We start from the raw sequence: 27,467 nt of genomic DNA, 5'->3' as shown, positions 1-27,467 counted from the left end.
AAGGGCTTTCAATGACCAAAGTCATTAGAACAGTTTTGGGTGGAGGAGAATGTTGTGGTCTAGAGGCAAAATGGTGATCATGGTAATACGGCCGTACTACACCACCGATAAAGCAGCCACAGCCGGTGATGAGAAGAAGCTGTGACTTCTCTGCATTTAGTGGTCACTACTCACCTGGGTAGCCATATGTAGGAATCTCCTCTTTACACCACTCATCCCCCCTCACATATAACTCTGTAGTATTAATATGGGTCAGATCTTCACCCTGAAACAAATATTATAAAATTCACCGACAGATGGAGAAGTCACATCTATGATCAGCTCTAATCCTGCCATCTCCACCGTTCTCATTACACAAGTATAAAACATATAATACTGGTGGATAAAACAAGACTGAGCACAAGACCTTCACCGGCGTCTACACATCATAGGGGAGATCTCCTGACACCTTCTCTCCATCTACCTGATGATCCTGAGGAACATTGGGATCTTCTTGGTTACAGTCCTGTGGAAGTAGAGGACGGGGACATCTCTCTGGTGTTGTCCTCTTACTGGATAGATCTGGAGGAAACACATACAGGGACTGAATTCATTCTTTACATACAGATAATTATAGGCTGTGTGTATTTAGTCCTGTCTATTACCTGGAGATGTGAGGGGCTGGGGAACCTCCATTATGACGTCCTTGTACAGATCTCTGTGTCCTTCTAAATACTCCCACTCCTCCATGGAGAAATAGACAGCGACATCCTGACACCTTATAGGAACCTGACACATACAATGATACCGTCATCCCCCGATCCCTTCATAGTGTTACTGTATAATGTCCCAGCATTCCCAGCAGTGTCACCTCTCCAGTCAGCAGCTCAATCATCTTGTAGGTGAGTTCTAGGATCTTCTGGTCATTGATGTCCTCATGGATCAGGGGGTGAGGTGGAGGCCCCGTGATTGGGCTCAGGGGTCTTCCCCATCCCTCAGACACAGGGTCCTGACAGCGATCACTAGAGGTCTTCTTCACCACTGTGTAATCCTGGTAATGGAGAGACACATTAATAAATCTCACTACAGACATTTCCAGAGTCCTCACCTCTCCAGTTCTGTCCATCTGATATTCCCATAGATAAAAATGATGTAATGTGACGTCATCAGAATCTCTCACCTCTCCAGTAAGCCGGAAGAGGATCTCTAGGGTGAGGTGTAAAATTTTCTCCACCATCTTGTCTTTGTCCATATCCATCTTTGATGGGTAAAGAATCCTGTGTAATAATACAATTACTGGAGATAATAAGGGAAACATATGACAAGATTTATTATTTTGCAGTATTTAGTTTCCTTCTTTACATCTACTAATAAATCCTATATATTTAGGCCGCAGACAACAAGCAGTTTCCTCCTCGGAGTCGGCAGCTGAATGCGTTTCTCATAGACTCATCTTCCATAACGCTAATTCTCGTCTCATTTACCGACCCTGGAATCGGCATTAGCAATACTGCAGGAGATATTCATTACACGCGACATGAGAAATAACTACTTCATGATGAGGACGACATCTTCATCTTCTACTGCGGCTCTAGAAACATATTTGGCCAGAGTCGGTCACTGACTCCATCACCACCGGCCTCTATATGAAGGTTTCCCGTCTTCCCCGCACTGTAATCTTCTATCACGTTAGATCTCAGGTCTGATTCACACACAGAAGTTTGTTTATAGCCCAGGAAGGGGGTAATACCCATGGAGCTTCCCAGGCTTATATCAGCTCACAACTGTATACTGGCTTTTAAAATGGGGGAACCCCCAAACAAGTGACGTAGGGTCCCCCTTTATTTAATAACCAGCAAAGACTATGCAGACAGCTGCGGGTCGCTATTAATAGCCTAGGAAGGTCCATGGATACTGGCCCTCCCATGCTAAAAACACCAGTTCTCAGCCACCCCGGAAAAGGCACATCTCTAATGCACCAATTCTGGCACTTAGCCTCTCTCTTCCCACTTGCCCTTTAGCGGTGGCAAGTGGAGTAAATAAGACGCCCCCATTACTAACCCCATAGTCACATTGTAAGAAAACAGACACCCAGAAAAAAGTTCTTTAATTGAAAGAATAACATGGACTCCTTTAATAATCTCAATTAAACCATACTTACGACCTCGCCTAATTCCACCAAAGTCCTCAATCTCCTGTAATAAACCAAAAATAATAAAACAACAATGTCCCTCACCTCTCCATTTTTCTGTCCCATGACGTAATCCATGTCTGGGGGAGAAATAGTTTCCAACCTGGACGGTGCCAAGATGTGACCGTACAGGCTGAGAACCACTGGTCAATGAGCTGCTGCGAGCGCAGCCTCAGTGTCTGGCGGTGACATCACTGATGCTCCGTTCCCAGCCGGGCTGAACTGCGGTGACCTCAGTGAGAAACCCCACTAGCACTGTGAGAAAGTCGCACGGTGTAGAGACGAGTTCACAGGTAGAATTATTAAAAAATACAGTGTGGGGACCCCTCTATTCTTGATAACTAGCCTTGCTGAAGCTAACAGTTAAGGGTTGGAGCCCCCAGCTGTGAGTTTTGCCTGGCTTGTTATCAGAAATAGTTTTTTTTTTTAAATTATGTATTTACCGCACAGAAGCAGCTGATGACTACTCCTATCATCCGCTCCTGCTCTCACTGTTATTAGCAGGTGTCGGATGATGGGAGCAGTTGTCCCATCAGCTGACACCAGTGACCGGAGGTAACCTGTATACCTCCGATCACAGCTGAGCGCTGCCGCTGTTTTTGACAGTGGGGGAACTGCGGCTCTCTGACCGGCGGGGATGGTTTCACCGCCGTTAAGAAGCAGTGTTTGCCGTGCTGTCATGCATATGACAGAATGTCCAACACTGTATTGCCGAGCCCCCAAAAAAGTGAATCTTCAGCATTTTTTTACCATCCATCCAAGTCAATGGGTGAAAAATGCTGCAAAAACTCTGAAAGAAGTGACATGCTCTATGTCAAAAGCACGCTGCAAAGCACAAAATCCTGATGACAAAAAAAACAATGTGTGTATGAGATTTCTGAAATCTCATAGACTTTGCTGGTAATGGAAAAAGCAGATGAAAATTAGCATATAAAAATGCAGCAAAAACGCCCAGTGTGAACATACCTGTGAGAGCAGGAGCAGATGATGGGGGGTATTCATAAGCTGCTCTTGTGCTGTAAATAAATAATGAAAAAAGGTATGGGGTCCACCCTGTTTATGAAAATCAGCCAGGCAAAACTCACAGCTGGGGTCTGCAACCCTCAGCTGTCAGCTTCAGCAAGGTTGGTTATCAAGAATAAAGGGGTCCCCACGATCTTTTTTAAATTATTTAAATAATTTTAAAAAATGGCATGGGGTCCACCCATTTTGTGACCACCAGCCTTTGTAAAGCTGACAGCTGGGGGCTGGTAATCTCAGGCTGCTAAGGGGCCATGGATATTGACCCCCAAGCCTAACAATAGCAGACCGCAGCTGCCCAGAAAAGGCACATCTATTAGATGCGCCAGTTCTGGTGCTTTGCCAGGCTCTTCCCACTTGCCCTATAGCGGTGGCAAGTGGGGTTAAAATTTGTGTAGTTGATGTCACCTTTGTATTGTCAGGTGACATCAAGCCCACGGCTTAGTAATGGAGAGTAAGACACCGATCCATTACTAATCCTATAGTTATATGATAAATAAAGACACAGCAAGAATAAAGTGAATTGAAAAAAATGGGACAGACTCCTTTAATAATCTCAATTAAACCATACTTACGACCTCGCCTAATTCCACCAAAGCCCTCGATCTCCTGTACTAAAACTAAAATAAAAAAACAACAATATACCATACCTGTCTGTCGTTCTGTCCCACGCCGTAATCCATGTCTGGGGAGAAATAGTTTACAACCTGGACAGTGCCAAGATGTGACCATCCAGGCTGAGAACCACTGGTGAATGAGTGGCTGGGAACACAGCGTCAGTGACTAGCGGTGACATCACTGAGGCTGCGCTCCCAGCTGGGCTGAACTGCGGTGACCTCGGTGAGATCCCCGCTAGCACCATGAGAAAGTCGCACAGTGCAGAGGCTAATTAAAATTCACCGCAGTGAAATTCTCCTGTGAACTCACCTCAGCACCGTGTGACTTCCTCACGGTGCTAGCAGGGATCTCACAGAGCCCACGCCATTTTTTTAAGAAAAATTATCGTTTATTAAATACATGTACAGTAAGTTGCACACACTGTACTAATTGTATTTGTCACTGACATCTATATATCCACCTATTCTATTTGTATTTACTGTATGTAATCCATGTCTTCTATCCTGTCGCCTCCTGTTGTGATTTTACACTACCGCGGCTTCAGAATTACAGACTTTTATTTTTCTATGTAATATATTTATACACTATCACTGAAATCTATAAAGAAAACTTCCTTCTCATCCCCAATGGGATGGCCTTTTTTGTTCTTGCTCATTCTCGGGTCCTCTACCAGAGGCCTTGGAGTACGAGGGTTGTTGTGCAGGATCTTAGTTGTTCCCAGCATTGCGCTTTTCTAGACAGAGAGCTCAGATGTTGCTCCTGGGATCTGCTGTAGCCATTCTTCCAACTTAGGGCTCACTGCTCCAAGTGCTCCTATCACCACTGGAATCACTGTTGACTTCACCTTCCACATCTTCTCCAGTTCTCCTTTGAGGCCCTGGTATTTCTCCAGCTTCTCATATTCCTTCTCTCTGATGTTGCTGTCACTTAGCACTGCCACATCTATTATCATTGCTGTCTTCTGATCCTTGTCTACTATCACAATGTCTGGTTGGTTAGCCAACACCTGCTTATCCATCTGGATCTTGAAGTCCCACAGGATTTTAGCCCTTTCATTGTCCACCACTTTTTCTGGGGTCTCCCACCTGGACTTAGCCCATATGCTGTGCAGATGTTCCTGTATACAACTCCCGCTACTTAGTTGTGGCGTTCTGTATACGCTGTTCCTGCTTGCATTTTGCATCCTGCCACTATGCGTTAGATGGTTTCTGAGCTTTCTTTGCATAGTTTGCACCTTGGGTCTTGTGTTGTGTGGTAGATTCCTGCTTCTATGGATCTGGTACTTAGTATTTGCTCTTGTGCTACTATGATTAGTGCCTCTGTGCTGTCTCGTAGTCCAGCTTTCTCCAGCCATTGATAGGATTTCTCCATGTCAGCCACCTCCATTATCAGCCGATGGTACAGCCCATGCAGCTGCTTGTCTTGCCATGGCGCTTCATGTTCCTGTTCTTCCTTCCAGACCTATTGTTGCTGCCTTACGCTTTCTCTCAGCATCTCATATTTTGGTGCCATTTTTCTGATGTATTCCTGGATACTCCTCGTTTCATCCGTGTTGGTGGCTTGGATGCTTACCAAGCCTCGACCACCCTTCTTTCTGTTGGTATACAATCTTTGGGTGTTATACTTAGAGTGGAGACCTCCATGCATTGTGAGGAGCTTTCATGTTTTCACATCTGCAGCTTCCATCTCTTCTTTTGGCCAGCACACTATGCCAGCAGGGTATCTGATAACTAGCAGGGCATATATATTGATGGCGCTGATTTTATTCTTCCCATTGAGCTGGCTCTTCAGGACCTGTCTTACCCTTTGATGATATTTGGATGTTGCTGCTTTCTTTGCCTCCTCATCATGGTTACCGTATCCCTGTGGGATGCCGAGGTACTTGTAGCATGTCTGTACATCTGCTATGTGCTCTGCTGGTAATTCTACTCCATCAGTCTTGACTACCTCGCCTCTCCATTACAAACCAGCCGCACTTCTCCAGTATGATGGACATCCCGATGTCTTCACTGTAGATTCTTGTCACGTGGATCAGTAATTGAGGTCTCGTTCGTTTTTCGCATACAGCTTGAGGTCTCGTTCGTTTTTCGCATACAGTAGAGGAGGTGGCTGATGGTGCGTCCATTCTTGAACTTGTATCCATAGCCAGACTCTGGAATTATCTGACTGAGGGGGTTCAAGACTATGCAGAACAGCAATGGAGACAGTGCATCACCTTGTTATATGCCGCATTTGATGGTCACTTGTGCTAGTTGTCTTGAGTTGGCTTTCAATGTTGTTCTCCATAGCCCCAGTGAGTTTCTGAGGAAGGTTCTTAATTTCCTGTTGACATTGTACAGAGCCAAGCATTCACAGTTCCATGTGTGTGGCATTGAGTCATAGGCTTTCCTGTAGTCAATCCAGGCTGTGCTGAGATTGGTCTGTATGGATCTTGTGCGACTGCTCTATCTACTAGGAGCTGGTGCTTAGAGCCTCTGGTGTCAGTCCCAATGCCTTTCTGAGCTGCATTCATGTACTGGTTTATATGGTTCTGTAGCTTGGTGGCTATGACGCCTGACAGAAGTTTTCATGTTGTTGTAAGGCAGGTTAATGGACGGTAGTTGGATGGAACTGTTTCTGTGTGAGGAGCCTTCATGATCAGTGTCATACTGGCCTCCTCTGATGCTGCGGCCGCTTCTCCTATCAGTCCCGCTCTCTCCATTTCTCCTCGCCACTCTCAGTGTCGCGCCGGTTCCCCGCGTCCTCTTCCTGCTGCTCAGAGATTTCGGAGTGGGGTGCGCGCTCCTCTTCCCTCCCGTCCTGTACCTGCTCCACACATGCGCCTTAGGACGCGGGCGTGCACTTCTTCCTCCAGTTAACCATTTTGGACCCTCCCTGCTCCTGTCTCCTCCAATCAGGTACTTCTTTGGGCTATATCAGGCCTCGCCTCCATAATGGAGGTGCCTGATTGTTGTGTGCAGTTTGTACCTTCGTTTGGCCCTGTCTGGTTCAGATCCTTTTCTGCTCCGGTCTGGTCCATTTTCTCAGGCTCATTCTCATCCTGTCTTACCTCCGTTTTCCCAGCCTGTCTCCCTTGGTTCGTCCCTTCTGTCCTTTCCAGAGCCGTCCCTCTTGGTGCCAGCTGTTGCGGTATTGTCCCCCTCGGGCCTGCTCCCCAACTTTCCCTGTATAGGGGTTGTCATCGCGGGTTCGCTCGTCCCTGGGTGTATCAGTACCGTGACCCAGAGGGTCCACTCTCTGTCCGGTTCTTCCGTCCTCACGGTCACTATTGGACTGCGCTCAGATTTCATCAGAGTGCAGTCAGATTGTCACAGTCTTCCGTTCTCATGGTCACTATAGGACTGCGCTCAGATTTCATCAGAGTGCAGTCAGATTGTCTCAGTCTTCCGCTCTCACCGTCACTATAGGACTGTGCTCAGATTACATCAGAGTGCAGTCAGATCGTCACAGTACAATCAGGCCATGGACCCCGCTGGTGCCTCCGCAGCAACCCAGAAGGAGTTGTTGTTCTTACGGAAGAATCAGACCCGTATTATGTCTGTTATGAAGTCTATGGACTCTCGTTTAACCGCCCTACAGACTTCGGATCCTGGTAACGCCCCTCTGCTGGTGGGACTCCAGCAGGAGCTCGCACAGCAGCGAGATACCCAGTCCCATATTCTTACTTACATGGCATCGGTTGACGACCGCCTTCACTCTCTTCAGTCTGCCGCCGCTGCTTCTGCCTCTCATCAAGATCCTGTACCCCTTCCTCCTCGTTTGGGAAAGCCCCCTCGATACAGCGGCGATCCCAAATTGTGTCGGGGTTTTTTGAACCAGTGCCGTCTACACTTCGAGCTCCTACCCCAGCAATATCCCTCTGATCGTGCTAAGGTGGCCTTTATTGTGTCCCATCTCGAGGGAGAAGCTCTGTCCTGGGTTAACCCCTTATGGGAGCGGGATGACCCGGTAGTTGCCAGTATACAGATTTTTCTGGACACATTTCGTAAGGTCTTTGATGAGCCAGGTCGGGTGGCATCTACCACTGAATCCCTCTTTAATCTTCAACAGGGGAACCTTACTGTTGGACAATACGCCATCCGTTTCCGGACACTTTCTTCTGAGCTTGGATGGAATAACGAGGCACTGGTAGGGGCTTTTTGGAGAGGGCTCTCGTCCAAGATTAAGGATGAGCTCGCAGGTCGGGATACCCCTACTATCCTGGAGGACCTTATATCCCTGGCCACACGTATTGATTTACGTTTCCAGGAGCGCTCTCGAGAATTAGTCAGGGAGAGGAGATCCTTTAGGACTAATTGGGTGCCTGGTTCCTCCTTGGTCAAGTCCTCTGCTTCTTCCGCTCCTGAACCTATGCAGGTGGATCGAGTTAGGTTGTCGGAGCAGCGTCGCAAGGAGAGGTTGGCGCAGGGCTTGTGTTTTTATTGCGGAGGGGTAAATCATTTCTTGCGTTCCTGTCCAGAGAGGCCGGGAAACTCCTCCACCTAGGCCAGGTATGAGAGGCCTTCCTAGGTGATTCAAATTCCTCTCTACCCCTAACTATTTCAGCTTTGATTTCTGTAGGTCTTGAGCGTAGGTCTGTGGAGGCGTATGTGGACTCGGGTGCCGCTGGTAATTTCATTCGGCAGGAGGAGGTGAACAAATTTCGGATACCTGTGGTTACTCTTGAGACTCCGCGTTTTATTTCTGCAGTGGATGGCAGACCCCTACCTGTTTCCATCAAGATGGTCACTCTCGAGTTGGACATGCAGATTGGAGCTCTACACCAGGAGAAGATAGCATTTTATGTTCTGCCTAATCTTTCTCACGCTCTGCTCTTGGGTCTACCCTGGCTCAGGTCGCACGAGCCAGTTCTTGATTGGCGCTCTGGAGAGATACTCCGCTGGGGTCATGGTTGTCATGAACGTTGTCTGCTGTCCGTCTCGCATCCAGGTCTTCCCCAAGCACCCGTCAATCTTCCTAGTCTTCCCTCTGCCTATCTCTCGTTTGCCGATGTCTTTGATAAAAAGGAGGCGGAGTCTCTACCTCCACACCGAGCCTATGACTGCCCTATCAAGTTAATTCCTGGATCTACCCTTCCCAAGGGAAGAACCTATCCATTATCTCCGGCAGAGACCTTAGCCATGTCAGAATACATCCGAGAGAATTTAGCCAAGGGTTTCATCCGGAAGTCCTCTTCTCCAGCTGGAGCCGGTTTTTTCTTCCTTCGGAAGAAAGATGGATCCCTTCGGCCATGTATAGACTACCGAGGTCTGAATGCCATCACAGTCAAGAATAGGTATCCCCTACCGCTGATTCCTGTACTCTTCGACCGACTGAGAGGAGCCCGAATTTTCTCCAAACTAGATTTACGCGGAGCTTATAATTTGATCCGAATTCGCGCTGGAGACGAGTGGAAGACTGCCTTCAACACCCGGGATGGCCACTATGAATACCTGGTCATGCCCTTTGGTCTCTGTAACGCTCCAGTGGTCTTCCAGGAATTTGTAAATGAGATCTTCCGTGATCTACTGTATTCTTGTGTGGTGGTGTATCTTGACGACATCCTTATTTTTTCACCCGACTTGTCCTCTCACAGAAGAAGTGTTCGTCTGGTTCTACAGCGTCTTCGGGAGAATCGCCTCTACGCAAAGATCGAGAAGTGTTTGTTTGAACAGACTTCTTTGCCTTTCTTGGGATATATTATTTCTGACATGGGGTTGGAGATGGATCCTGAGAAACTATCTGCTGTACTTAAGTGGCCTCGTCCTATTGGAGTGAAGGCCATCCAACGATTTTTGGGCTTCGCTAACTACTATAGACAATTCATTTCGCATTTCCCTTCTGTGACCAAGCCTCTCACCGCTCTTACCCGGAAAGGAGCAGTTCACAATGTTTGGCCTCCGGAGGCAGAAGACACCTTTCTCTCCCTAAAAAGGGCCTTCACATCTGCTCCTGTTCTTCATCGGCCTGTGGCCAGCAGGCCTTTCATCCTTGAAGTGGATGCCTCCTCTTCGGGTGCTGGGGCAACTCTCTCCCAAAGATCTCTCTCCGGTCGTCTGGTTCCTTGTGGGTTCTTCTCGAAGTCATTTTCGCCCGCGGAATGCAATTATTCAATTGGAGATCGAGAATTACTTGCTATAAAGATGGCTCTACAGGAGTGGCGTTATCTCTTGGAAGGGGCCATTCATCCCTTTAAAATTTTCACAGACCACAAAAACTTGGCTTACATTCAATCCGCCCAAAGACTTAATTCCAGACAGGCCAGATGGTCTTTGTTCTTTTCTCGTTTTGATTTTAAGCTTCATTTTCGACCCGGAGATAAGAATTCTAAAGCGGATGCACTTTCCCGATCCTTGCAATCTCCCGAGACAGAAGAAGGTCCTTCACATATTATTGATCCTGCCAAAATCATCATGGTGGCTCCCTCTAACCTCCTCTCTGTTCCCCCTGGCAGAACGTTTGTCCCGTGTGACAAGAGAACAGAGGTATTGCATTGGGGACATTCTTCCAAAGTTGCTGGACATGTCGGCACCAAGAAGACTCTCGCTCTTCTCTCCCGGTACTATTGGTGGCCGTCTCTCCGACAAGATACTTCGGATTTTGTGGCCTCCTGCACGACTTGTGCTAAAAACAAAGTACCTAGAGGGCTACCTTCCGGTCTCCTGCATCCGTTACCCGTTCCCGAGGCCCCTTGGCAACAAATAGCTATGGATTTCGTTACAGATTTGCCTCGTTCCTCTGGATGCACAACCATCCTGGTGGTGGTGGATCGGTTCTCCAAGATGGCCCATTTCGTTCCATTGCCTGGATTACCCTCGGCTCCAGAATTGGCAAGAATTTTCATCCATCAGATCTTCAGATTACATGGACTTCCTCAGCGAATTGTGTCGGATCGAGGGGTCCAATTTACCTCCAAGTTCTGGAGAGCACTTTGTAAGCTCTTGGGCATTTCGCTGGATTTCTCCTCCGCCTATCATCCTCAGACCAACGGGCAAGTGGAACGGATAAATCAAATCTTGACCTCCTACCTCCGCAATTTTACCAACGCTCATCATGATGACTGGGTAACTCTTCTTCCTTGGGCTGAGTTTGCCCATAATAATCATCCTAGTGGGGCAACTTCTAAATCTCCATTCTTTGTGGTTTCTGGTCTGAACCCGGGAATACCTCTTCCTATGTCTTCCCCTTCTGGAGTGCCTGCAGCAGACGCCTTTTCTTCTGAATTTTCCCAAATTTGGAGAGAGACCAAGGAGGCTCTCGTTCGGACTGCAGCCCAGATGAAGAGACACGCCGACAAAAGGAGGAGGGATCTTCCACCGTATCATCCTGGTGACAAGGTCTGGCTTTCGACTAAACACATTCGCTTGAAGATTCCTTCCTACAAGTTGGGTCCTCGATACATCGGTCCCTTCGAGATTTTGGGACGTATTAACAACGTGGCCTATAGATTGAGATTGCCGGCTTCTCTCCGAGTCCCTAACGTCTTCCATGTCTCGCTCTTGAAACCTCTCATTCTTAATTGATTCTCTCCTGCACCCATGGACTCCCCTCAGCCCTTTAGCATTGACAATGATTTTGAAGTAAAGGATATTCTTGCCATGAAGAGGGTTAGAGGAAGGGTCTTCTATCTTATTGATTGGAAGGGGTTTGGTCCTGAGGAGAGGTCGTGGGAGCCTAGGGAGAACGTTAATGCTCCACGGATTCTGAGAAGATTCACAGCCAGTCTCGGAGGGGGGAGTCTTAGGAGGGGGGGTACTGTCATACCGGCCTCCTCTGATGCTGCGGCCGCTTCTCCTATCAGTCCCGCTCTCTCCATTTCTCCTCGCCGCTCTCAGTGTCGCGCCGGTTCCCCGCGTCCTCTTCCTGCTGCTCAGGGATTTCGGCGTGGGGTGCGCGCTCCTCTTCCCTCCCGTCCTGTACCTGCTCCACACATGCGCCTTAGGACGCGGGCGTGCACTTCTTCCTCCAGTTAACCATTTTGGACCCTCCCTGCTCCTGTCTCCTCCAATCAGGTACTTCTTTGGGCTATATCAGGCCTCGCCTCCATAATGGAGGTGCCTGATTGTTGTGTGCAGTTTGTACCTTCGTTTGGCCCTGTCTGGTTCAGATCCTTTTCTGCTCCGGTCTGGTCCATTTTCTCAGGCTCATTCTCATCCTGTCTTACCTCCGTTTTCCCAGCCTGTCTCCCTTGGTTCGTCCCTTCTGTCCTTTCCAGAGCCGTCCCTCTTGGTGCCAGCTGTTGCGGTATTGTTCCCCTCGGGCCTGCTCCCCAACTTTCCCTGTATAGGGGTTGTCATCGCGGGTTCGCTCGTCCCTGGGTGTATCAGTACCGTGACCCAGAGGGTCCACTCTCTGTCCGGTTCTTCCGCCCTCACGGTCACTATTGGACTGCGCTCAGATTTCATCAGAGTGCAGTCAGATTGTCACAGTCTTCCGTTCTCATGGTCACTATAGGACTGCGCTCAGATTTCATCAGAGTGCAGTCAGATTGTCTCAGTCTTCCGTTCTCACCGTCACTATAAGACTGTGCTCAGATTACATCAGAGTGCAGTCAGATCGTCACAGTACAATCAGGCCATGGACCCCGCTGGTGCCTCCGCAGCAACCCAGAAGGAGTTGTTGTTCTTACGGGAGAATCAGACCCGTATTATGTCTGTTATGAAGTCTATGGACTCTCGTTTAACCGCCCTACAGACTTCGGATCCTGGTAACGCCCATCTGCTGGTGGGACTCCAGCAGGAGCTCGCACAGCAGCGAGATACCCAGTCCCATATTCTTACTTACATGGCGTCGGTTGACGACCGCCTTCACTCTCTTCAGTCTGCCGCCGCTGCTTCTGCCTCTCATCAAGATCCTGTACCCCTTCCTCCTCGTTTGGGAAAGCCCCCTCGATACAGCGGCGATCCCAAATTGTGTCGGGGTTTTTTGAACCAGTGCCGTCTACACTTCGAGCTCCTACCCCAGCAATATCCCTCTGATCGTGCTAAGGTGGCCTTTATTGTGTCCCATCTCGAGGGAGAAGCTCTGTCCTGGGTTAACCCCTTATAGGAGCGGGATGACCCGGTAGTTGCCAGTATACAGATTTTTCTGGACACATTTCGTAAGGTCTTTGATGAGCCAGGTCGGGTGGCATCTACCACTGAATCCCTCTTAAATCTTCAACAGGGGAACCTTACTGTTGGACAATACGCCATCCGTTTCCGGACACTTTCTTCTGAGCTTGGATGGAATAACGAGGCACTGGTAGGGGCTTTTTGGAGAGGGCTCTCGTCCAAGATTAAGGATGAGCTCGCAGGTCGGGATACCCCTACTATCCTGGAGGACCTTATATCCCTGGCCACACGTATTGATTTACGTTTCCAGGAGCGCTCTCGAGAATTAGTCAGGGAGAGGAGATCCTTTAGGACTAATTGGGTGCCTGGTTCCTCCTTGGTCAAGTCCTCTGCTTCTTCCGCTCCTGAACCTATGCAGGTGGATCGAGTTAGGTTGTCGGAGCAGCGTCGCAAGGAGAGGTTGGCGCAGGGCTTGTGTCTTTATTGCGGAGGGGTAAATCATTTCTTGCGTTCCTGTCCAGAGAGGCCGGGAAACTCCTCCACCTAGGCCAGGTAAGAGAGGCCTTCCTAGGTGATTCAAATTCCTCTCTACCCCTAACTATTTCAGCTTTGATTTCTGTAGGTCTTGAGTGTAGGTCTGTGGAGGCGTATGTGGACTCGGGTGCCGCTGGTAATTTCATTCGGCAGGAGGAGGTGAACAAATTTCGGATACCTGTGGTTACTCTTGAGACTCCGCGTTTTATTTCTGCAGTGGATGGCAGACCCCTACCTGTTTCCATCAAGATGGTCACTCTCGAGTTGGACATGCAGATTGGAGCTCTACACCAGGAGAAGATAGCATTTTATGTTCTGCCTAATCTTTCTCACGCTCTGCTCTTGGGTCTACCCTGGCTCAGGTCGCACGAGCCAGTTCTTGATTGGCGCTCTGGAGAGATACTCCGCTGGGGTCATGGTTGTCATGAACGTTGTCTGCTGTCCGTCTCCCGTCCAGGTCTTCCCCAAGCACCCGTCAATCTTCCTAGTCTTCCCTCTGCCTATCTCTCGTTTGCCGATGTCTTTGATAAAAAGGAGGCGGAGTCTCTACCTCCACACCGATCCTATGACTGCCCTATCAAGTTAATTCCTGGATCTACCCTTCCCAAGGGAAGAACCTATCCATTATCTCCGGCAGAGACCTTAGCCATGTCAGAATACATCCGAGAGAATTTAGCCAAGGGTTTCATCCGGAAGTCCTCTTCTCCAGCTGGAGCCGGTTTTTTCTTCCTTCGGAAGAAAGATGGATCCCTTCGGCCATGTATAGACTACCGAGGTCTGAATGCCATCACAGTCAAGAATAGGTGTCCCCTACCGCTGATTCCTGAACTCTTCGACCGACTGAGAGGAGCCCGAATTTTCTCCAAACTAGATTTACGCGGAGCCTATAATTTGATCCGAATTCGCGCTGGAGACGAGTGGAAGACTGCCTTCAACACCTGGGATGGCCACTATGAATACCTGGTCATGCCCTTTGGTCTCTGTAACGCTCCAGTGGTCTTCCAGGAATTTGTAAATGAGATCTTCCGTGATCTACTGTATTCTTGTGTGGTGGTGTATCTTGACGACATTCTTATTTTTTCACCCGACTTGTCCTCTCACAGAAGAAGTGTTCGTCTGGTTCTACAGCGTCTTCGGGAGAATCGCCTCTACGCAAAGATCGAGAAGTGTTTGTTTGAACAGACTTCTTTGCCTTTCTTGGGATATATTATTTCTGACATGGGGTTGGAGATGGATCCTGAGAAACTATCTGCTGTACTTAAGTGGCCTCGTCCTATTGGAGTGAAGGCCATCCAACGATTTTTGGGCTTCGCTAACTACTATAGACTATTCATTCCGCATTTCTCTTCTGTGACCAAACCTCTCGCCGCTCTTACCCGGAAAGGAGCGGTTCACAATGTTTGGCCTCCGGAGGCAGAAGACGCCTTTCTCTTCCTAAAAAGGGCCTTCACATCTGCTCCTGTTCTTCATCGGCCTGTGGCCAGCAGGCCTTTCATCCTTGAAGTGGATGCCTCCTCTTCGGGTGCTGGGGCAACTCTCTCCCAAAGATCTCTCTCCGGTCGTCTGGTTCCTTGTGGGTTCTTCTCGAAGTCATTTTCGCCCGCGGAATGCAATTATTCAATTGGAGATCGAGAATTACTTGCTATAAAGATGGCTCTACAGGAGTGGCGTTATCTCTTGGAAGGGGCCATTCATCCCTTTAAAATTTTCACAGACCACAAAAACTTGGCTTACATTCAATCCGCCCAAAGACTTAATTCCAGACAGGCCAGATGGTCTTTATTCTTTTCTCGTTTTGATTTTAAGCTTCATTTTCGACCCGGAGATAAGAATTCTAAAGCGGATGCACTTTCCCGATCCTTGCAATCTCCCGAGACAGAAGAAGGTCCTTCACATATTATTGATCCTGCCAAAATCATCATGGTGGCTCCCTCTAACCTCCTCTCTGTTCCCCCTGGCAGAACTTTTGTCCCGTGTGACAAGAGAACAGAGGTATTGCATTGGGGACATTCTTCCAAAGTTGCTGGACATGTCGGCACCAAGAAGACTCTCGCTCTTCTCTCCCGGTACTATTGGTGGCCGTCTCTCCGACAAGATACTTCGGATTTTGTGGCCTCCTGCACGACTTGTGCTAAAAACAAAGTACCTAGAGGGCTACCTTCCGGTCTCCTGCATCCGTTACCCGTTCCCGAGGCCCCTTGGCAACAAATAGCTATGGATTTCGTTACAGATTTGCCTCGTTCCTCTGGATGCACAACCATCCTGGTGGTGGTGGATCGGTTCTCCAAGATGGCCCATTTCGTTCCATTGCCTGGATTACCCTCGGCTCCAGAATTGGCAAGAATTTTCATCCATCAGATCTTCAGATTACATGGACTTCCTCAGCGAATTGTGTCGGATCGAGGGGTCCAATTTACCTCCAAGTTCTGGAGAGCACTTTGTAAGCTCTTGGGCATTTCGCTGGATTTCTCCTCCGCCTATCATCCTCAGACCAACGGGCAAGTGGAACGGATAAATCAAATCTTGACCTCCTACCTCCGCAATTTTACCAACGCTCATCATGATGACTGGGTAACTCTTCTTCCTTGGGCTGAGTTTGCCCATAATAATCATCCTAGTGGGGCAACTTCTAAATCTCCATTCTTTGTGGTTTCTGGTCTGAACCCGGGAATACCTCTTCCTATGTCTTCCCCTTCTGGAGTGCCTGCAGCAGACGCCTTTTCTTCTGAATTTTCCCAAATTTGGAGAGAGACCAAGGAGGCTCTCGTTCGGACTGCAGCCCAGATGAAGAGACACGCTGACAAAAGGAGGAGGGATCTTCCACCGTATCATCCTGGTGACAAGGTCTGGCTTTCGACTAAACACATTCGCTTGAAGATTCCTTCCTACAAGTTGGGTCCTCGATACATCGGTCCCTTCGAGATTTTGGGACGTATTAACAACGTGGCCTATAGATTGAGATTGCCGGCTTCTCTCCGAGTCCCTAACGTCTTCCATGTCTCGCTCTTGAAACCTCTCATTCTTAATCGATTCTCTCCTGCACCCATGGACTCCCCTCAGCCCTTTAGCATTGACAATGATTTTGAAGTAAAGGATATTCTTGCCATGAAGAGGGTTAGAGGAAGGGTCTTCTATCTTATTGATTGGAAGGGGTTTGGTCCTGAGGAGAGGTCGTGGGAGCCTAGGGAGAATGTTAATGCTCCACGGATTCTGAGAAGATTCACAGCCAGTCTCGGAGGGGGGAGTCTTAGGAGGGGGGGTACTGTCATACCGGCCTCCTCTGATGCTGCGGCCGCTTCTCCTATCAGTCCCGCTCTCTCCATTTCTCCTCGCCGCTCTCAGTGTCGCGCCGGTTCCCCGCGTCCTCTTCTTGCTGCTCAGGGATTTCGGCGTGGGGTGCGCGCTCCTCTTCCCTCCCGTCCTGTACCTGCTCCACACATGCTCCTTAGGACGCGGGCGTGCACTTCTTCCTCCAGTTAACCATTTTGGACCCTCCCTGCTCCTGTCTCCTCCAATCAGGTACTTCTTTGGGCTATATCAGGCCTCGCCTCCATAATGGAGGTGCCTGATTGTTGTGTGCAGTTTGTACCTTCGTTTGGCCCTGTCTGGTTCAGATCCTTTTCTGCTCCGGTCTGGTCCATTTTCTCAGGCTCATTCTCATCCTGTCTTACCTCCGTTCTCCCAGCCTGTCTCCCTTGGTTCGTCCCTTCTGTCCTTTCCAGAGCCGTCCCTCTTGGTGCCAGCTGTTGCGGTATTGTTCCCCTCGGGCCTGCTCCCCAACTTTCCCTGTATAGGGGTTGTCATCGCGGGTTCGCTCGTCCCTGGGTGTATCAGTACCGTGACCCAGAGGGTCCACTCTCTGTCCGGTTCTTCCGTCCTCATGGTCACTATAGGACTGCGCTCAGATTTCATCAGAGTGCAGTCAGATTGTCTCAGTCTTCCGTTCTCACCGTCACTATAGGACTGCGCTCAGATTACATCAGAGTGCAGTCAGATCGTCACAATCAGCACTGTTCTTCCTTGTGTTAGCCAAGCTGGGTGGTGGCCTGCTTCTAGCAGTTGGTTCATCTGCTTTGCCATGCGTTCCTGTACCGCTGTGAATTTCTTTAGCAAGTAGGTAAGGATCATGTCTGGGCCAGGTGCTGTCCAGCTCTTCACGTTCTTGATCCACTGTTGGATGTCTGTTTCTGTAATGGTGACTGGTACTCCAGTACTGTTCAGTCTCTGCTATTGGTGGAGTTGCTGCCTTTGTGCTGTTCCTCTGTTGTTGGGAGTACACTTTGGATGTTTTTTTGGAGAACAGGGCATTTATCTTCTTGGCCTCAGGTTCTCTAATGTATCACCCTAGTTTTGCAGCGAGTGCTGTGAGCCTTTGTTTAGCAGTCTCTTCAGTTGGGGTAAGGCCTTTGTACCTGTCCAGCTTGGTCTTATTCTTGATCTTCACACACTTCTTTATTTCTGATAGTTGGCTGATTTCCTTCGTGGCACCTTGGTCTTTGTCTAGTCTTCTTTTCCAAGGGGGGCATGTACTTCTGTTGTTCTTGCTGGTTGTATAGCCAAGCATTTCCATGATTGCTGAGGCAGTAGCATAGATCAGGTTATTAGTTTGAGTTATGGTGGTGGTAGGTATTCATGCAAGTGCTCTATTGGCATCCTCTAGCATACTTTTTGTTGGACTTTCCTTGCTGAGCCTTGGCAGTCGATCACTGTTATTGATGGTATTTAGTTTATCTAAGATCTTCTGTTTCAGACCAGCTGCAGTGCTCTCTAGTTGCAGGGTTGGATCAGGATCTTCAGGGGGTTTCACGTGTTTCTTCCAGGTCTTCATGTGGGGTGGATCTACAGTGCAGTTGATCCATCTCAAGTTGTGATAATAGCTTTCTCTTTATGATATTGAAACGTTGGGTGACTAGTTGTTTCTCAGTTAGTGAACATGGAGGTCTTGATTCCTCGACATCTGATGCAGACCTTGTTAATCAGGCGACGTCTGAGCCGGCATGACTCTGTTTGCTCGTGACACTCTCATGGTTATTGAGGTAGGCACCATAGTGTTATGGACCACTACTGATATATTATGTCCAACAGGGCAGAGTCAGGATTTGAACCCCAGTCTCCCACATTGGTGGCTGTGATTTTACTAAACACAGCACATGTATTGCCGGCTTCTTTTATGTGTGTTACCGACTTTTTCCGATCTTAAGAAAAATGCTCGTGTTAACGATCATGAATCCGAATGTACCATATTTGTGCCAAATTTGTTTTGTTATCGTTTTCCAAACATATTTGCTCATCTCTAATTATGGCCACAACAACCTGCTAAACAAAATAAATAACCCCAATAAGTATGGAGGCATTTACAGTCCACCACAACCCCAGTATAATGGCCCCTACCAGCCACACATTCAGTATGAGAGTCCCAACAGCTCTTCTTTTAATATGATGCCCCCACAATTCCTGATATTTGAAAAAAAAAAAACACACACTACTCAGCCAACCCGTTCCCTGAGGAGCGCTGCTCTGGTCTGTGCGGTGTGAGTACTGAGGCTCCGTACTACAGGTGTGATGTAGTGACGTCATTGTGCCTGCAGTGCACGGAGTCTCAGACTCAGAAGTGAAGGCTGAATGGTGGATCAGGAGCTTTCCACTCCCTGATCCACTAATCTATTCAGCGGTATCACCGTCATGGGAATGTGGATATCGCTGACATTGTGATGAAGGGAAAAAGAGGGTGACAATACCACACCCCACTGAGCCCTGTCAATTCATAGGTATATAGCAACCGAGTGGGCTACCTTTATGGATGATACACTCCTGTCTATCCAACTATCGTATGGTAAATATCTCATAGATCCTGGGTTCATTAGTATTTGCACCAAGAATGAGGCTAAGTGAGTATTTATTAATTAACTGTCGGTGGTCAGAGGTAGTTAGTGAGGTGGATAGTACCATATTGTGCATGTAGGGGGCAGTACTGTGGGAACATTAAAAAGTGGGTGGATGGCAGTACTGTGGGAACATTATACTGTGTGTGAGGGGGATGCCAGTCCTGTGGAAACATTATGTATGTGGGAAGCCACTATTGAGGGAACAAAAAAACTGTATGTGGTGGGATGAAGGTACTGTGGGAACTTTATACTGTGTGTGGGTGTATGGCGGTACTGTGAGAAGATTATACTGTGTGTGGGGGTATGGCGGTACTGTAGGAACATTACACTGTGTGTAGGGGAATGGCGGTACTGTAGGAACATTATACTGTGTGTGGTGGGATGAAGGTACTGTGGGAACTTTATACTGTGTGTGGGGGTGTGGCGGTACTGTAGGAACATTATACTGTGTGTAGGGGAATGGCGGTACTATGAGAACATTATACTGTGTGTGGTGGGATGGCGGTACTGTAGGAACATTATACTGTGTGGGGGTATGGTGGTACTATAAGAACATTATACTGTGTGTGGGGGTATGGCGGTACTATGAGAACATTATACTGTGTGTGGGGGTATGGCGGTACTATGAGAGCATTATACTGTGTGTGGGGGTATGGCGGTACTATGAGAACATTATACTGTGTGTGGGGGTATGGCGGTACTATGAGAGCATTGTACTGTGGGGGGGTATGGCGGTAATATGAGAACATTATACTGTGTGGGTGTATGGCGGTACTATGAGAACATTATACTGTGGGTGGGGGTATGGTGGTACTGTAGGAACATTATACTGTGTGTGGGGGTATGGCGGTACTATGAGAACATTATACTGTGTGGGGGGATGGCGGTACTATGAGAACATTATACTGTGTGGGGGGATGGCGGTAGTGTGAAAATCCCTTTTTTACGAGAGATGCCAGTACTGTGGAAACATTACATTATACTGTGTGAGTGGCATCATATATATTACATAAGGGATGTAAAAAGGAGAGTCATAAAAAGACTCCTCAGGGCTGTGCTGCATTTGTACAGACTGCTATCTGCCGTCCAGACGGGACCATGTGACATCAATGGGAGGAGGGAGAGTTTCCGGAGGGAAGAGTCTAGAGGGTGCACCTGGTCAGGAGACCTTGATGACGCAGTTACTGATATTATAAAGGCCGGAGCCCCAAAGGCAGAACAGATTTGGCGCCAACAAAGGAAAGGGGTGCGGGGAAGAATCTGAGGTACCAGCTGATGGTAAAGTGCCCGAGGCAGCTGGGTGTGGGGCAGAACCTGCTTACAGGGCATAATGGGGGCATTACACTGTGTGGGCCAAGAAAGGGGCCCTATACTAGGAGAACAATCCGCTCCCTCACTTCCTGTCCTCCATAGTTGCCTCGTATGTATCTATTACAAGAAACAGAACAACAACGTTATGATTCTTATAAAGTGGCAACAACAACCCCAAAAGAGTATCCGTGCAGAAGGGGTTAATGTCCCCCGCGCTCAGTAATGGGGAATCTCCACATACCTCCACCTGCGGAGCCGCACTCCACATATATGGCTGCTCTGTGCGCACAGGACCTGTGATGAGGTCACAGGAGGGAGGAGTCAGGGGTCACGTGATCCGCAGTGAAGACGCTACATGGAACCTTCTCCTCAGTCAGTGACATTTCCGCCATTATTCGCCCTCACTACTGGCACAATTACCTCGCGCCGCCTTTTCTACACAATGTTCTGTGTGGAATGTAACGTGTGATTTCTCTGGAGACAAATAGACCCCACACATGAGGGAATTATTACCGGTTACCGGACGTCTAGTATATGGCGGCATATGATTGTGCTATCGCCTCCACACCAGGAGCTAAAATGCCGAAATCTCGCTTATTTAACCCCTTCCAGTGTCCGGCTAAGGGTCATATACGGCCATGCCCCTCTCCAGTCACTGTGGGGTTTGTTAATAGGATGGAGGTCGGCGTCCATGCTTGGACTTCAGAGAGTAATAAAATCACAGCTCACCTTCCCGATCCTTTACCCCTCACACCTGACCTGTTTAGCCAATTACCTGGAGACTAGATGGTGGCCCGATTCTAACGCATCGGGTATTCTAGAATATGTATGTATATAGCAGCCATATAGTATATAGCAGAGGTGTCAAACTGCATTCCTCGAGGGCTGCAAACAGGTCATGTTTTCAGGATTTCCTTAGCATTGTACAAGGTGCTGGAATCATTCTGTGAAGGTGATTAAATTATCACCTGTGCAATACAAGTAAATCCTGAAAACATGACCTGTTTGCAGCCCTCGAGGAATGCAGTTTGACACCTATGGTATATAGCACAGGCCACGTAGTATATAGCAGACAAATAGTACATGGCCTGTGCTATATAGTATGTGGCTGCTATACATACATACATACATATTGTAGATATATAACGCAGCCCACGCAGTATCTAACACAGGCTACGTAGTATTCAGCACCCATGTGGTATATTACACTGCCCATGTAGTATATAGCACTGGCCACGTAGTATATAGCAGCCATGTAGTATATAACGCAGTCCACACAGTATCTAACACAGCCCACGTAGTATTTAGCAGTGTGGGCATATATACTCACCCCCTGGGATCCAGCGGCGCTCTGACAATGCGCGCATGGCTGCCACCATCTTCCGTTCCCAGGATGCATTGCGAAATTACCCAAAAGACTTAGCGGTCTCGCGAGACCGCTATTTCTTCTGGGTAATTTTGCAATGCATCTATGGGAACGGAAGATGGCGGCAGGCGCGAGCGCATCGTCGGACTACGGAAGGTGAGAATAGCAGGTCTTTTGTTTTTTTTATTATTTTGAACATTAGATTTTTTACTATTGATGCAGCAAAGGCAGCATCAATAGTAAAAAGTTGGGGACACACAGGGTTAATAGCGGCGGTAACGGAGTGAGTTACCCGCGGCATAACGCGGCCCGTTACCGCTGGCATTAACCCTGTGTGAGCGGTGACCGGTGGGGAGTATGGAGCGAGCGGGCGACGGGCACTGACTGCAGGGGAGTAGGGGGGGGGGACTAATCGGACTGTGCCCATCGCTGATTGGTCACGGCAGCCATGCCAGGCAGCTGGCGAGACCAATCAGCGACGCCAGATTTCCGTTGCGGACAGAAAGACGGAAGTACCCCTTAGACAATTATATATATATAGATAAATGATTTTACAAACTCAACGTAAGAGGGGCATATAACCTTATACGTACAGTGCCTTGCGAAAGTATTCGGCCCGCTGGAACTTTTCAACCTTTTCCCACATATCATGCTTCAAACATAAAGATACCAAATGTAAATTTTTGGTGAAGAATCAACAACAAGTGGAACACAATTGTAAAGTTGAACGAAATTTATTGGTTATTTAAAATTTTTGTGGAAATTCAAAAACTGAAAAGTGGGGCGTGCAATATTATTCGCCCCCTGTAACTTAATACTTTGTTGCACCACCTTTTGCTGCGATTACTGCTGCAAGTTGCTTGGGGTTTGTCTATATCAGTTTTGTACATCGAGAGACTGAAATTCTTGCCCATTCTTCCATGGCAAACAGCTGGAGCTCAGTGAGGTTTGATGGAGATCGTTTGTGAACAGCAGTTTTCAGCTCTTTCCACAGATTCTCGATTGGATTGAGGTCTGGACTGGGACTTGGCCATTCTAACACCTGGATACTTTTATTTGTGAACCATTCCATTGTAGACTTTACTTTATGTTTAGGATCATTGTCTTGTTGGAAAACAAATCTCCGTCCCAGTCTCAGGTCTTTTGCAGACTCCAACAGGTTTTCTTCAAGAATAGTCCTGTATTTGGCTCCATCCTTCTTCCCATCAATTTTAACCATCTTCCCTGTCCCTGCTGAAGAAAAGCAGGCCCAAACCATGATGCTGCCACCACCATGTTTGACAGTGGGGATGGTGTGTTCAGGGTGATGACCTGTGTTGCCTTTACGCCAAACATATCATTTGGCATTGTTGCCAAAAAGTTTGATTTTGGTTTCATCTGACCAGAGCACCTTCCTTCACATGTTTGGTGTGTCTCTCAGGTGGCTTGTTGCAAACTTTAAATTACACTTTTTATGGATATTTTTGAGAAATGGCTTTCTTCTTGCCAAACTTCTATAAAGGCCAGATTTGTGCAGTATAGGACTGATTGTTGTTCTTTGGACAGACTGTCCCACCTCAGCTGTAGATCTCTGCAGATCATCCAGAGTGATAATCGGCCTCTTGGCTGCATCCCTGATCAGTCTTCTCCTTGTTTGAGATGAAAGTTTAGAGGGACGGCCGGGTCTTGGTAGATTTGCAGTGGTATGATACTCCCTCCATTTCAATATGATCGCTTGCACAGTGCTCCTTGGGATGTTTAAAGTTTTGGAATTCATTTTGTATCCAAATCCGGCTTTAAACTTCTCCACAACAGTATCACGGACCTGCCTGTTGTGTTCCTTGGTCTTCATGATGCTCTCTGTGCTTCAAACAGAACCCTGAGACTATCACAGAGCAGGTGCATTTATACGGAGACTTGATTACACACAGGTGGATTATATTTATCATCATTAGGCATTTAGGACAACATTGGATCATTCAGAGATCCACAATAAACTTCAGAAGTGAGTTTGCTGCACTGAAAGTAACTACCTCTTGAAGCTCATCAAGAGAATGCCAAGAGTGTGCAAAGCAGTCATCAAAGCAAGAGGTGGCTACTTTGAAGAACCTAGAATATAAGACATAATTTCAGTTGTTTCACACTTTTTTATTAAGTATATAATTCCACATGTGTTAATTCATAGTTTTGATGCCTTCAGTGTGAATGTCCAATTTTCAAATTTTCATAGTCATGTCATATGTCTCCTGTTACTAGAACAGCCGCGATCAGGAACCAACACGCGCTCTTCGAATAGACAGCCGTCACATACAAGATACAATCACATTCTTGTGTTGTCAGCACTTCCATTTCTCACTATGTAACACCCCAGGCTGACATTCATTCTTATTACTTACTAACCATTGGGTTACGGATTTGTCTTCTGCTTCAGTGGATTCCTTTCCAAAAATCCTATTTTTTCAGTCTAGTGCTGATCCATCAAGTTCACTAGTGGTGCACAGCTTTACACCGCTATACCTGTGACTTCAGAACCTTCCAGAACACCAGGTCACATCTCATATAGGAAACTACTGACACAACTCAATAACACCATTTATAAATGATTTATTTACTGGCCAGAACTTTCTCATTCACATCACATACAGGTTTATTCATTCTCTTAGGTGACCTCACTTCATTCATAAGTACTTTTTAATATAAAAAATGTATGTAAATGTTTTTTTGTTTTTTTCATGAACCATAATTTATCTTTGTTTGATGGACTTTCTCATGAACTTTGACATATCGTGCTTTGGCTTTTTTTTATCAAAAAGAAACTGCATATAAAACGTTCCAAGCTTGACATGTTCATCCGCTATCAGGTTTTCTCCTGAGGAACAGGTCCTGCGTGACTCTGAAACGCGTTGACTTTGAAAACCTATTTGAATAAACGTTTTTAAGGAAATCTCCATATCTAAGAGTAACATAGTAACATAGTTAGTAAGGCAGAAAAAAGACATTTGTCCATCCAGTTTAGCCTATATTCCATCATAATAAATCCCCAGATCTACGTCCTTCTACAGAACCTAATAATTGTATGATACAATATTGTTCTGCTCCAGGAAGACATCCAGGCCTCTCTTGATAGTCTTCATCAGCAGTGCAGGTACAGACACATTATACCCGGATCAGCTATTCTGCTCGGTCTTTGGCCCCGTGTCCGGCAGCAGCTGATTTATGCATTGAACATGTTGCTGAGGTGCCGCTCTATCAGGTGAGTGTAATACTCCTCTGTTTTCATTATATCTTGTTATCAGATAGGACCCTATTTTTCGCTTGTTTGTTCCTCAGTATCTCGACTGCAAGAAATCTCTGTAACGCTTTCAGGTTACTTGGTTAAAAGCAATCAAGGACTGCTTGGACCTTAACGGGGTCCATCTGAAACCACAACGCAGAAGCCAAATGTCCTGAGAACTGGACCTGCTGTACCACAAATGGACATTTCTCCAGGTTAGCAAATAAATAGTTGTCACGTAGAACCTGGAGAAGCTGTCTGACATGTTCACCATGCTCCTCCAGATTACGTGAGTAACTCAGTATATCATGCAGGAAAATTACCACAAATCTACCAATCAGTGAGAAAAAATATAATTAATGACATTTTCAAAGACTAGAAGCATTGGTTACCCCGAATGGCAGCATCAAATGTTCAATCTGCCCCTCAGGTGTATTGTGTGCGGTCTTCCATCCGTCACCATGGCGATACGTATAAGGTTATATGCCCCTCTCACGTTAAGGCCGGCGTCACACTGGCGAGTTTTACGGACATATGAGCGCAGAAAATACATCCGTAAAATACGCATAACACACAGCCCAATGATTCTCTATGGCCCAGCTCCTATCAGCCGTATTTTACTGATCCGTATTATACGGTCTTCTACGGCCATAGAAAATCGCAGCATGCTGCGTTTGTCACCGTATTGCGCAAAAAATCCGCCAATGAAAGTCTATGGGGGCCAGAAAAATATGGATTACACACGGACCAGCAGTGTGACTTGCGAGAAATACGCAGCGTTGTTAGAAAAGCCGGCAATTCAGTGCGGTGTACAGTAAAATCACACTGACAGGTTAGAATAGAATAGGTAGAATAAATGTGTACACATACTATAGGGGTATATATATATATATATATATGTATATATATATGTCATTGAGACACATATATGTATATATATTAATATTTCATACAGCGCTAGATAGCTTTAAAGCCAGTAATTCAATTGCCGGCTTTTGCTATCTCCTTCCTAAACCCGACATGATATGAGACATGGTTACATACAGTAAACCATCTCATATCACCATTTTTTTTGCATATTCCACACTACTAATGTTAGTAGTGTGTATATGCAAAATTTGGCCGTTCTAGCTATTAAATTAAAGGGTTAAATGGAAAAATTGGCGTGGGTTCCCGCGCAATTTTCTCCGCCAGAGTAGTAAAGCCAGTGACTGAGGGCAGATATTAATAGCCTGGAGAGGGTCCACGGTTATTGGCCCCCCCTGGCTAAAAACATCTGCCCCCAGCCACCCCAGAAAAGGCACATCTGGAAGATGTGCCTTTTCTGGCACTTGGCCACTCTCTTCCCATTCCCGTGTAGCGGTGGGATATGGGGTAATGAAGGGTTAATGTCACCTTGCTATTGTAAGGTGACATTAAGCCAGATTAATAATGGAGAGGCGTCAATTATGACACCTATTCATTATTAATCCAATTGTATGAAATGGTTAAAAAAAACACACACACATTATTACAAATTATTTTAATGAAATAAAAACACAGGTTGTTGGAATATTTTATTATCCTGGTAATCCACCTGAAGACCCTCGCTCTGTAACAAAGGAAAAATAAAAAAGCAACAATATCTCATACCTTCCGATGATCTGTCACGTCCCACGATGCAAATCCATCTGAAAGGGGTTAAGTCATTTTACAGCCAGGAGCTCTGCTATAATGCAGCTGTGCTCCTGGCTGTAAAACCCCAGCGAATGAATGGAAAGTAGGTCAATGACCTGTAGTTACCTTCATTCGCGGTGATGCGCCCTCTGCTGGTTGTCCTCATATGAACTCGAGCGTGGGAACTTTTCAGAATATTTTCCCAGGCTCGAGTACCTCTACAGCAGGTAATACGCACAGTGATTTTAGCGTCCACATGTCTTCTACCTCACTTAAGTACACCATCTAGGTTACCATGTAGCCTTTTGTGGCAGCACTGCTGATACCTTTGTTAGAATGGGTGATTGACATGTGGCGTGGTGTGTGCTCTGTTACACCAGCTGTCCGGTTCTGGAGTTTTGCCGGGGTCACCATACCTTGGGCGACTGCTCTTTATGTTGCCTGAGGCATTTGTCTTGTCATCTGCTGGCCCCATTTTCGCTATTTGTCTGGCCTTTTTGTATGTAATTTTAGTGATTTGAAATGAAGATATTTTTTTATTGGATTCAGTGACTGCATGTTTTTTGGTTGTTCTAACATGGTATTGGCAGTTATCCATATTGTCCATGCATGGTTGGTGTAT

At 47.1% G+C, this 27,467-nt stretch overlaps 1 protein-coding gene across 1 annotated transcript in view; it reads right to left on the bottom strand.

Annotated features, from left to right (window-relative positions):
- Positions 1 to 20,865, bottom strand: part of LOC138662911 (zinc finger protein 773-like) — a 48,895-nt gene extending 28,030 nt beyond the window's left edge. Inside the window, exons 1-6 of the mRNA XM_069748912.1 lie at positions 20,812 to 20,865; positions 1,160 to 1,256; positions 851 to 1,030; positions 645 to 768; positions 464 to 561; positions 175 to 265 (exon numbers count right to left, since the gene is read on the bottom strand). Of these exons, the coding sequence (XP_069605013.1) occupies positions 175 to 265; positions 464 to 561; positions 645 to 768; positions 851 to 1,030; positions 1,160 to 1,237 (571 nt within the window). The 5' untranslated portion in view covers positions 1,238 to 1,256; positions 20,812 to 20,865. The remainder of the gene's footprint in view (positions 1 to 174; positions 266 to 463; positions 562 to 644; positions 769 to 850; positions 1,031 to 1,159; positions 1,257 to 20,811) is intronic.
- Positions 20,866 to 27,467: the final 6,602 nt, after the last annotated feature.

The sequence above is a fragment of the Ranitomeya imitator genome, chromosome 2, assembly GCF_032444005.1.
Source record: "Ranitomeya imitator isolate aRanImi1 chromosome 2, aRanImi1.pri, whole genome shotgun sequence".
Taxonomy (NCBI): Eukaryota; Metazoa; Chordata; class Amphibia; order Anura; family Dendrobatidae; genus Ranitomeya; species Ranitomeya imitator.
This window is presented reverse-complemented; position numbering and strand designations above follow the sequence as displayed.